The sequence below is a fragment of the Acomys minous genome (genome assembly GCF_964271855.1).
Source record: "Acomys minous genome assembly, chromosome: 6".
Lineage (NCBI taxonomy): Eukaryota > Metazoa > Chordata > Mammalia > Rodentia > Muridae > Acomys > Acomys minous.
In genome coordinates this window covers 117482715-117495207 of record NC_140487.1, presented here as the reverse complement: position 1 = coordinate 117495207, position 12493 = coordinate 117482715, and the positions used below count along the sequence as shown (strand labels likewise).

Here is a 12493-nt window from a genome sequence, read left to right as displayed (position 1 = left end):
GGCAGTACTCAGGAGAGTAAGCCCAGTCCATGTGAGTCCATCACCCCATGGCACACCAGTTGCTCAAAGCGCTGCCAGGAAGCCCCTGAGTCAGGGAGGAAGCCCAGTCCTGTCTTACAAGCCAGGCTTTTAATTAGGAAAGGCAGGCAGGGGATCAACAAGGTGGCCCCGTGGGTAAAGGTTCTAGCCACCAAGCCTGACAACTGGAGTTTTATCCTGGAGTGCACGGAACGGAAGGAAAGAAGAGAGTCCTCTGGCCTCCACACAGGTTCCGTGGCACGCACGTGCACTGCGTCCTCCATAAATGCACATACAGATGTAGACTCAATTTTCTTAACCAATATATTTTATTACAACTTATTAACCGACTAACCAAAACAATAGGAAAAGAGGATTCAGGAACATAATAACAAAATCATAAGGATATCAGTTCTGATGAACGATTCTCCTGACGTAATCAGCAGGATTTCTTCTGCTGGAAAGTGGAGTAAGCAGAACCCGGAGCCCCGAAGCCTTCCCTCCAGTGGTTCTCTCTAGGAGTGTCTCGTCTCAAGGAGCGATGAACAACCAAAACTATCCGGAAGTCTCCAAAGGCCCCGCCTCCAGTTCCGGGCTCATTTATATATCTCCTCCCAGAGTCTGTTCATGGGATCTTTTCAGCTGGCAACAATCAAGCTCCCGCACGAGGTTTTTGGTCTTCCAGTGGATTAACCTCACCTGTTCTCTCACAAGACCGTTCCAATCCCACACTTGGGATCCTAAAAAAACAGGATTATCTCTCCTTCCTATAGATAGAATAGTTTTAAAGAAAAGAGGGGAGGAAGGCTAGCAGGAGCCGGGGGCGTGGCCCAGTCGGTAGAGTGTCTGCCTAGCATGCACAAATCTCTGGGTTGGAGCCCTAGCACCAGATAAATCTGAACAGGGTACTGCAGGCCTGTGATCTCAACACTTGGGAGGCAGAAGGAGCAGAAACACAAGATTATCCGCAGCCTCATAATGACTTTGGGATATTTAAAACTCAGAAACAAACAAACAAAAACAAAACAAAACCTTTAATCCCAGCACTCAGGAGGCAGAGGCAGGTGGATCTCTGTGAGTTCGAGGCCAGACTGATCTACAAAGCAAGTCCAGGACAGCCAAGGCTACACAGAGAAACTCTGTCTCAAAAAACCAACAACAAAAAAATTCAGAAAAAGAAAAAGGGAAAGAAAAGGAAAGAGAAGAGCGGCAGGCAGAAGAAGTGGAGGAGAAAAAAGAGACAGGAAAAACTCTCTCTCACCAAGCATTGTGGCACACACCTTTATCCCAGCACTTGGGAAGCAGAGGCAGGCAGATCCCTGTGAGTCTGAGGCCAGCCTGGTCTATAAAGTGAGTCCAGGACAGCCAAGGCTACACAGAGAAACCTTGTCTCAATAAACCAAAAAATAATAAAATAAAATAAAATAAAATAAATCTCTCACAGGCTTGCATAAAGAACCCAGTTGCCTGTACCAAGTTGGAACAGGCCTGGGAACCTCCGTTCTCAGTAGCCCTCCCTAGTGTGGAGAAAGGAGTCGGACAGAGGACAGAGAAAGTCCAGGACAAAGCCCCATGTTCCTCTGCATGCCCCCACCCACAACGTCCCCTGCCCCGCGCCCCATCCATGCCAGATGTGCTGGCCAAGAGCCTGTGGGGACTTGCTTTCTCTCCAGCTAGAAATTAACTCCCTGGGTGCCCTGGGCTGGGAGCCACAGGTTCCTATGCAAATATCAGAGGCCTTCCAGCCAATCCTGAAGAGGAGCTTGGCTCTTTGGCGGCTGGGAAGAGGCGGGGCTTTTAGGACTGGAGCCAATGAGCTTGCACCCTGGGCTGGAGGGGTGGGGCTGAGTGGTTTTTAAACCACCTCCTGGGGGACCTCTGGCTAGTGCTGGGTTTGGTGGTCAGATTCCCCCATCCTAGGTCAGCATGTCTCTGCAAAGGATTGTACGCGTGTCCTTGGAACACCCCACCAGTGCTGTGTGTGTGGCAGGCGTTGAGACCATCGTGGACATTTATGGGTAAGAGTTGGCCCTGTAGGGTCTGTGGTACTTCATGCTGAGCCCCTGGGCCTTCCCCGCCCCCACAGGAGCTGCGTGTTCCTCAGGGCACTGGCTGGGTCTGTAATCTTAACCTTGGAACGCCTGCCCACTGGGAAAAGCTTGGGGTCCTTGCCGTAGTCAGACAGATTCCCAGCAAGAGCCGTGATGTTTCCATCATCTTACCTGATGTCCGGCACAAAGTGCAAGTGGAGGCACAGAGAGGGTGAGCCATTACCCCAGGTGGCACAGTCACTAGGAGGCAGCGCTGGGCTTTGAGCCCACTGCAGCCTTACTCAGGACCTCAGCTCCAGCTGCTCAGCTGCTGGAGCCCCAGGTGGGTTCAGATCCACCTTTCACCAGTTACTCACCACCCACACATTGTGCCGGCTTCATTCCAGGCTGAGCTTGGCACAGGGTAGTTTGGGTTCCGGGGGTGGGGGTGGGGGGTGGGGGTGGGGAGGAAAGGAGTTGTGTAGGATGGAGGCTGATTTCTTAGGCTTTTGAGTCTCAGCTCTGAGGCTGAGCTGGGGACAATTCCAAGGATGCTGGGGTCAGGGTGCCACCTCTCAGTCCCCCTGCCCGCTTCTTGGACGTGGCTTCAGCCCTGGGACCCCAGAAGTCCTTGTGGGGTTGTGCCACTCACTGTAAAACCGTGAGAGTCATCTTCGGCCTTTACCTACCAGGGACCATTAGCACTCTTACACCTGCTGGGTCAGCAAAAAACAAAACAAAACAAAACAAAACAACAAAAAAAAAGTCTCTAGATATTGTCAGATATGCCATAGTAGCCAGACTGTCACACCCTTTGAGAACAGCGTCCAGAAAAGTAAGCGTTTAAAATGTGCAGTGAACTCCGTTGGAAGCAGAGAGGTCTGAGGTATGGAAGACAGGGGGTGAGTTGCCCGTCAAAGGAAATAACCAAGTCCAAGATGAACCGCATACCAGGAGCTAGCAGCGCCTGGCCGAGGGTAGGTGGGCTGTGGGATGTGCAGAGGGGAGTCTGTGGCATCCAAAGAAACGTGTAGGACAGGAGGGGGTGGATGCTGCCTGGCGCCATGTCCCGCTCCGGGACTGCATGCCCATGAGGGTGACTCACTGCCTGGGTGCCTTGTACCCGTTGGGTAGATACGGCTCTGGTTTGACCCGTCCAGGGAGCTGGGGATAGCTCCTCCTTCTCCTTTTCCTCCTCCTCCTCCTCCTCCTCCTTCTCTCAGAGATGCCTTTGAGGATGGAGGATGGGCTGGGTGAACGGCTAAGAAGCTGGTTGGGGCTGACTTGAGTGACTAGGGCCATGATGGAGATTCACCAAGAAGAACGAGAATGGTCCAGCCGTGGCAGGGCTCTGGTATCTTCTAAAAGGACGTCCACACACCCCGATCGCCAATACTCCCCCGGGGAATAGAGTGTCTCCACACACTCATCATGGGCTTTTTGAGCATCAGTGTATGCCGAGCCCTGGGGACTCTGAGAAGTGGAAGACCGGGGGTCGATCTGGGGAGAGAGTTCTAGTGTTGGCCTGGCAGCTGTCCAGTGAGGGCTCTTCTTGGAGTCTGGCCCCGACCTACAACCCTGGAGCAACGCGGTGGTGGCTCAGCCCTGGCTCTGGCACTTCCCCAGCTGCCCCATTGTGGGAAACTCTTTCCCTGTGGACTCTCTGCTTCTAGCTCTGCAAAGTGGTGGGCCAGAGATGTGACCGGTCACCAGGCTCTTAGCGGCCTGTGTACTTTACCCGGATAACCGAGCCTCCCACAGCCGAAGGGTGTGGAGGCTGTCCTCACTGTTTCATAGATGAGGGAATCAAGAACCAGAGAGGTCAACCAACCTGTCAAAGGGCACCCAGCCACTTGGTAGAGAGGCAGGGGAACATCCAAACTGGTCCTTCCCTCGGAGAGGCGCTGGGAGGAGGGCATAGATAGTATGTAGACTGCAGAGCCCTTGCTAACACGCACAGAACATTCTATTATGGCATCCCTCGCCATCCTCACCGTTAGCATCGTTTTATGGCTCTGCGCCGAGCCTGAGGAAACTCTCAAATGTTACCAAGCTTGCCATGTATCAGCTGGCTGGGACACAGCCCCTGAGCTGTACCAGGAGATGGAGGAATGGATGACTGAGGAACCAGCGTGAGTTGAGCAATCAGAGTAGGCTTCCTGCGAGAGGAGCCTTGAAGGATGAGGCAGGAGTGAGACCGCTCAGCAGAGCCTGACTGGCCGCGGTGAGAGGCATCCAGGAGCAGCTCCTGAGCAGCCAGGGAAGGAAGGCGAGACTCCAGGCCTCATCTGATCCTCTCGGCAGCTGATCCATCTCCATCTCCCACATGTGTGGTGAAGCTCAGGGGAATGAAGCCAGCCCCGTTCTATGCTGTGAGACACAGAAGCGCCTGCCAGCTCCACACGGACCATTCTCAGGGCTGAGATTTTAGCCATGGAGACAGAGAAAGTTTGGTTCATACTGGGAAAAAGGAAAGTTCTGGAGTGGCTATGGGTTTCCCCAGGGCCAGAGGGACAGGCTTTAGTGAGATGGGAAGACAGGCTGAAAGTAACCATCAGGCATTTCTTTGACACCTGACTCCCTTCTATGTGTCTGTTACCTGGGGCCGCTTGGCCCAGAGGCTGTCACCTTTATGACATGTCACCTATGAGAGTGGAAAGCAGTCCCTAGGCTTGGAGTTCACCCACCCCTTTTCCTAAATAGGCAAACTGAGGCCTGGTGGGTGAAAGGACTTACTCAGGAAATGAGCTAAGATAGAAACCAGGCCCTGAGACCCAAACAACCCATGATGACTGGTGATGAGGACCCAGTTCCAAAGGCTCTGTGGGACTGGCGGAAGCTCAGGGCTCCGGGAGTATTCAGGTGTATATCTGAGAGATGTTGGAAGAGTCGGGTCTGGTCTGCATGGCTGCAGTGTGGCTGGCAGTAGTCGTCATGGGGCCGCAGTAGTCACGGGGTACAGTAGTCATGGGGCGCAGTAGTTATGGGCCGCAGTAGTCATGGGGCTCAGTAATCATGGGCCACAGTGGTCACAGGCTGCAGGGGTCATAGGCTGCAGTAGTCACGGCCGCAGTGGTCACAGGCCGCAGCAGTCACGGGCCGCAGCAGTCACGGGGTGCAGTAGTCATGGGCCGCAGTGGTCACAGGCCACAGTGGTCACAGGGCGCAGTAGTCACGGGGTGCAGTAGTCACGGGCTGCAGAGGTCACAGACTGCATGGGTCACAAGCCACAGGGGTCACAGGCCACAGGGGGCATGGGCCACAGTAGTCACAGGCTGCAGTGGTCACACGGGGCACAGTGGTCACGGAGCTGGAAATCTCTTAGTGCTTTCCCAGCAGCCCAGGTGCCTTAACCTTGAGGTAGATCTCAGTTGCCTTGGAGCGAGCCCCAGAAGCAGTACTTGGAAAAGCCAGAAGGTGGGAGGCTATGACCAAGGTGCACTAAGGGAGGGTCTTCATCAACCAGAAGCTTTTCTCGAGGAGCAGGTGTCTCTTACGTGACCACGTCTGGCGGTGAGGTGGTGCGCACCTCTCTGCAGTGAGTGTCTCCACTACAGTTTCCCCTTTGAATCTTGTGGGAGTGCTGCTGGGGCTCAATTGACAGAAGGCTCCTTTGGCATGTGCAAGGCCGTGGGTTTAATTCCTAGTACCATAAACACCAATATGCTGGCGCATGACTGTCATCCCAGCACTTAAGAGGTGGAGGCTGAGCAGGGTGTGGTGGTACACACCTTTAATTCCAGCACTCAGGAAGCAGAGGAAGGCAGATCTCTGTGAGTTCGAGGCCAGCTTGGTCTGCACAGTGAGTCCAAGACAGCCAAGGCTACACAGAGAAACTCTGTCTTGAAAAACCACACACACACACACACACACACACACACACACACACACCTATAGCTGGAGAAGGGAGGTGTCAGGTCAGCTTTGCCTGGGAGTGAGGACAGGACAGGTAAACTGCAAGACCCGGAGTTGTCCATTAGCAGCTTGCTTGAGCCTCAGTTTCCCCAAAGTGAGATGATGGTGTATATATCATACTGAGACAGCTTTGTTTACCAAGATCACTAGTGTCAGGGGACAAGGACACAGAAGAAGAGCTGGCAGATGGGTCCCAGGATGGGCTAGTCTCCCTGCCAAGTCATCCTTGGACCTCCCTGCGGCGGGGACTCAGGGCTGGCATTTCTAAGCAGCCCCTTTTGCCACGTGGCTCAGGCATCAGTAGCCATCAGAAAGGCTTGGTAGCCAGGACCCTGCAGTGCCGCTGGCACTAGGAGCTTAGTCCACAGGCTCCAGGGACTGGCCACCTGTAGGATAAATTGCGCTGTCCCCATTTTCTCTTTTTTATTTGTTTGTTTCTGTTTTTGTTTTTCAAGACAGGGTTTCTCTGTGTAGCCTTGGCTGTCCTGGACTCACTTTGTAGACCAGGCTGGCCTCGAACTCACAGCCATCCACCTGCCTCTGCCTCCCGAGTGCTGGGATTAAAGGCATGTGCCACCACCCTTGTCTCGCTGTCCCCATTTTCAATGACTGCCCACTTAAACAAATATTGTTACATTTATTTGTTTATTTGTGCATGGGGGGTGGGGGTGGGAACATAACATGGTGTGCATGTGGAGGTCAAAGGTCAACTTTCAGGAGTCAGTTCTCTTTTTTTTCTACCATGTAGTCCTGGGCATCCAGGGATCAGGTGATCCGTCTTGGGAGAAAGCGCCTTCTCCGGCTGAGCTATCTCACCAGCCCCTGCCTAGGTTTTAGTTCTGGGTGTTCTGTGTCCCAGGAAACTTACCTTGGTTCTTGCAAGGTTGGTCACCTTACTGTGTTTGCTGGTCACTGTGCACGCATGCTGCCTGGGAGAGCTGTGACTAGCATCTGCCAGGTTAGGAGCGTGGCCCAGAGCCATCTAGAAGCTAAGGTAGGGGATTTCCCTCGCAGTCAGACATGGTGGCCCGGCCTAAGGAAGAGCGTTGCCTGAGAGAGGTTTAGGCACTTCCTAACTTTCAAGTCTGCCTCCACTTCCTGACTTCCGAGAAACAGGAATCTGCTGCTCGTGACTCGGGTTCTCCTTTCAAGTAGTCCCCCTTGGCCATCCCAACACACGGTTTCCATGCTGGTGCAGAGGAAGAGCTGGCAGATGGGTCCCTGGATGGGCGTCTGGAGTCTTAGCTGCTGGCTGCCTCAGTTTCCCCAGAAGGAAAATAAAGCGGTGACTATCACTCCTTTGAGTGCCATCTCCCATCTGCTTGTCATGCCAGCTGGGTAGAATGCAACGCTGAGGAGGCTGTGCCCTACCCTCCAGGAGAGAGTGGTGGTTGGCTGGGATTTGAACCCCGGGCTTTCTGACTACACTGAACATGGCTTCAATCACTTTGCAGCACCACCTCTCTTACCCCCTGAGAAACCATCACTGGCTCCCCACTTCATAAGGATAAAATGGGAATCAAGTGGTCATAGTCTGATGTTCAACTCCGGAGGCTCCAGCGTGAAACCCCTTCTCCTCAGATGCACCACCTCAGCCGTCCCAGCTCGCTGTCAGAGCTGTCTCCATCCGCCTGCAGCCTGCATCATAAGTCACTTTAATAGCGCTTTCCTGACCCTGGTCAGAGGTGTTCCGGTCATTTTCATGGCTATTAATACACTTGAGCCTCCTGGTTTCCCAAGAGGCTGGCCAAGCGTGTGTTACTATCTCGCACTCTAGGTGATGTCGTCAAGGTCACCTGGCTGAAATAGGACCCAGCTTGATAGTCACCGGTTTTGCCCTGGCGCCGCTGAGTCCTCGACTCTGCCAAGGCTGTGGTGTATGTGCCCATGGGGAGCCCCTACCTTTGTGTGTTCCTCCTGGCCAAGGGGTCTCCAGCTTCTGTAGGAACTCTTCACAACTCACAGGGTGGCTTAGGGAAGAGCCCAGGGGAGCTGAGTGACTGGGGCCTCCGAGCCAAAGAGCTTCCCAGCAGGAAGGTGTCAGGGCACCTTGGCCCTCCATAGTGGACCCAGGACCAAGGGAAAGCACAGTGGAAGTCTGACCAGCTTTCTGGGTTACTGGAAGCCAGCTTGCCTTTGAGAGCAGGGCTCAGGTGTTCTCTGGGGTCCAAGAGAGAGCACTTCCTCGGCAATACAGTGTCTGTCTGTCATCTTTCTTTCTTTCTTTCTTTTCTTTCCTTCCTTCCTTCCTTCCTTCCTTCCTTCTTTCCTTTCATTTGTTGTTTTCTGAGACGGAGCCTTACTATATAGCTCTGGCTGTCTTGGAACTCTATGTAGATGAGGCTGGCCTTGAACTCACAAGACATCCATCTCTTTCTGCCTCCCAAGTACTGGGATTAAAGGCGTGCACCACTATACCTATTTCCTGTCTGCCTTCTGTCTCTATACCTGACCCTTCCTCCTTCTGTCTGAGCGTTTGTGTGTGTGTGTGTGTGTGTGTGTGTGTGTGTGTGTGTGTGTGTACACAATCACCAGTCCTGAATGAGCTGGGTGGTGATGAGACATTGGAATTTCAGGACGTAGGCGCAAGTGTGCCCATGGGTTTGTGTGGCCCCTGAGCTCTGCTTCCCAGAGCTTGCCATCCTCATAGTTGGGGAAGGCTTCCTGAAGGAGGGTGTGGAGCTTGAGCTCTCATGTCTGAGGAAGTCTCTCACATTGCCCCTGCTCCCTTGTTCTTCTCAGGTCGGTTCCCGAGGGCACGGACATGTTTGAGGTCTATGGGACACCCGGCGTGGACATCTACGTGTCTCCCAGCAGAGAGAGGGGCCGAGAGCGAGCTGACAGCAGGCGGTGGTGCTTCAGCGAAGGGCTAGAAATCATCGTGGTCGTGAACTCCCCTAGCAATGACCTCAACGACAGTCATGTGAGATCACCCCTGGTCCTGTGTCCCCTACTTCTCTAGGGCGCTATAGCTCCATGGGGTAGCGAGCACTCAGGCTGAGGGCCACACTGCTGGGTGTGAGTCCCAATTCTGCAACTTCCAAGTCCTGGATGTGTGTCCTCAGACCTTTCTTTGTCAACCTGAAGGATGGGGCCATTCTATTCCTGCTTCCAGGGTGGGTGGGGATGGACCCCGAGTGTCCTCTGTTTAACTAGCACCTGTGAGGGGAGAAGTTAGTGTAGTCCTGCTGTGTTGACCTCAGTTTCCCTCTGAATCTGGCTTCTTCCCTGAGCTCAATGAATCCATTTTTTTAGAGGAAGAAACCGAGGCTGAGAAGGGTTTTAGCTTCTCTGAAGTCACAAGTCCTAGGAAGGAGCTGAGCTGGTGAGGATCACAGAGTCCCTAGGACTGGGCAACAGGACCTGCCAGGCTATAGAGGCCCCCCCACCTGGTGCTCTGCAAGTCGGGGCTGTGTGGGCACTTCCCACATCCTGAGCTCTTGGGCTACTGTAGGACTGAGAAAGTTTATAGGCACTCCTCCCCTCCCTCCCCTTTGAGATACTGGTGCAGAATTTTGGGGTTCCCAGACTGAGGGGTAGGTGGCCTCCATAGTGTCCTGACACTATGACCCAGATAAAGGGGGATGTCAGAGCCTGGGTGGTAGGGCACAGATGTCTGCAGGGCATGTCCCAGGCATAGACACAGGGCAAAGAGTCGGTGATTAAACTGCCTGCAGCACCTTCCCAATGTCACCACCTCTGTCCTCGATATTAATGGTGGCTGGGAGCTGAGCTCCGGCCAGCTGCGATGGGCCCCCACGCGCTTCGCCTCTTTAATCCACCCGGCTGTAACCCATCCTGCGTGGTAGAAACCATTATTATCCCCCACTTTATAGTAGAGGAAATTGAGGCCCAGAGAAGGTCAGAAACTGTCTCAAGATGTCACGATCGGCAGATGTGAGAGCTGGGACCAAGCCACCGGGCAGAGCCCATAGGCAGTGTGCTTCTGGGACCAGGGTTAGGGGAAGGTCAAATGCGGACTCTTGAGTTTTCTCACCTGCGGAATGGGGACCGTGCAGGTCAGAAGGATGAGGAAACTGAGGCAGCTCAGACAGGCATGGGACCTTGGCAAAGAGATGCTGGGCTCAAGTCCATGTAGTCGCAGGTAGGACTAGAACCCAGGTCCCCACGGATCCAGGGCAAATGGTGCCCACTTTACAGACGCGCTAAGGTATGGGAATAAGTGACCCTGAGGAGCTTAAAGGGAAGCTGACACAGGGACAGAGGTCTCTGAGGGTCCTGTCCCTGCCCACCAGGTTACCCCGGCCTGTCCTTAGGTGACACTGGGAATGTCTCTCTCTGCAGGTTCAAATAGCCTACCACTCCAGCCACGAGCATTTGCCCCTGGCCTATGCGGTACTCTACCTCACCTGTGTGGGTAAGTAAGCTGGGCAAGGCTAAGGGTGCGGCTGGGGGGTCCTGAGAGGTCTGGGCATGAACTGAACCGGAGTCTTTTTAAAAGAAGGCAGGTAGAAGCTGAGCATGCAGCTCCACAGTAGAATAACCTCCTGGCCTTTTCAAGGACATGCACACACACAGACACAGACGCACACGTGCACAGACACACACATGTGCACAGGCACACACACACAGACACAAATACAGACAGACAGACACACAAACATGCACACAGGCACACACACAGACTGGTTTTTTTTTTTCTTTTTTCCTTTTTTTTTTTCTTTCTTTCTTTTTTTTTTTGGCTTTTTGAGACAGGGTCTCTCAATGTAGCCTTGGTTGCTCTGGACTCGCTTTGTAGACCAGGCTGGCCTCGAACTCACAGCGATCCGCCTGCCTCTGCCTCCCAGTGCCGGGATTAAAGGTGTGCGCCACCACGCCCGGCCTCTTTTTTTCAATTTTTTAAACTGAAGAAAAAAAAATGCACATTAGAAAACTCAAATACACAGGATGAAAGGCCTGGGGAGGTGGCTCAATGAGTAAGGTGCTTGCTGAACAAGTGAGAGGATCTGGGTTCGAATCCCCAGCTTCCAGATAAGAGCAGTACGTGGTAGCCCGTGCTTGTAATCCCTGCACTGGGAGGGGAGTCAGGAGGACCCTGGAGTCTTGCTGGCTGGAGTCTTGGAGGTTAGCTGAATTTTTCGGACCCAGATTCAGCAAAAGACCATAAAAGATAAGACGGCCCTGTCTCGAAAAACCAAACCCAAAACAAAATAAAACAAACAAACAAAGAAAGATGGAAGCCAGGTGTGGGAGCGCACGCCTTTAACCCCAGCACTCGAGAGGCAGAGGCAGGTGGATCTCTGTGAGTTCGAGGCCAGCCTGGTCTACAAAGTGAGCTCAGGACAGCCAAGGCTACACAAAGAAACCCTGACTCAAGAAACCAAAAAATAAATAAATACACAAATAATAAATAAATAAATAAATAGCAAAAACCACTACACACGCCCAACCGTGCACGTTAAATGAATAATTACAAGCAAGGACTTGATGCAGCAGTCTGCAGGTCCGGAGTCTGAGCCATCCCACCCAGTGTCTCACACACTGTTCCCCTTATCTCCTATATGGCCTCTAACTGAGCATGTGTAGCAAAGCGTGTCATCTGTTGGATTTTCTGTGGCTCGAATCCCTTGGTACCTGTTCTTTTGTGTGGTGTGTTGGTGAGGTTCCACCTTTCTGCCCCCCCTCCCCTTTTTTCTCCCTTTTAAGAACTAAGCCCATTTTATAGGCGGGGTCTGACCGCTTAGGCACTGTAAGCACGGCACTGTTAGCGTTGTCAGAACCCTCTTGTTTCCAACGGGAAAGACTGAGAAGATGGGCTGGGGCTGAGGCAGCATTTCCCAGGCTGTGCAGTGAGGTGGCCAGGCCCACCTTCATACCTGTGTCCGACTGACACCAAAATCCAAGCTCACTGCTCCATCCTGAGGGCCAGAGACAGTTTCATGTAGATGGGCCCTCAGCCTCCTGGGCACAGGGCCGCCTTGGCCCACACAGCAAGGGCTTCCGAGTTTCAAAACAGGGAACTGTCAAGGAGAACTTCCAGCAGGACAGTCTGCAGGCCCTTTATTTGCTCCTACCCTACCCCACCCCACCCCCAAGCCCCTCGCCCTTACCCAAGGATAGGAAAGTCCAGGGCCCCACCCTCTGGGTGTCTCCTGGGGATGGCACCCAGCTTCCTGGCCCAGATGACTGAGATGCACGCTGGGACTCACCTGCTGCTGCCTCCCCAACAGACATCACCCTGGACTGTGACGTGAATTGTGAGGGCCGACAGGACAGGAGCTTCGTGGATAAGGTGGGTCTCCTGCAGCAGGTGGGAGTCAGAGGGGCGAGGTCATTTTGAATGTCCCCCTTCGTCCCAGTTGATGCAAGGCCAGGGTGGCCAGAAAGAGACAAGACACGATTGGAGTGATCAGCAGCAGTTATGACCATAGCATGGGTTCCCAGCCCTGGGCTATCCTTGATTGATGAAAAGAAAGTTCTAGGCTTATAATCTAGGTCATGGGTTATGAAACTTAAAAAAAATAAAACAAAACAAAAGCCTTGCTGTGCAGTGGTGGTGACAGACGTCT

General features: G+C 53.3%; 1 protein-coding gene across 1 annotated transcript in view; it reads left to right on the top strand.

Moving 5' to 3' along the window:
• Positions 1 to 1907: 1907 nt before the first annotated feature.
• PADI3 (peptidyl arginine deiminase 3) overlaps positions 1908 to 12493 on the top strand; it is a 27337-nt gene continuing 16751 nt past the window's right edge. The window contains exons 1-4 of the mRNA XM_084787956.1: positions 1908 to 2036; positions 8706 to 8886; positions 10269 to 10341; positions 12155 to 12216. Coding sequence (XP_084644082.1) covers positions 1945 to 2036; positions 8706 to 8886; positions 10269 to 10341; positions 12155 to 12216 — 408 coding nt within the window. The 5' untranslated portion in view covers positions 1908 to 1944. The remainder of the gene's footprint in view (positions 2037 to 8705; positions 8887 to 10268; positions 10342 to 12154; positions 12217 to 12493) is intronic.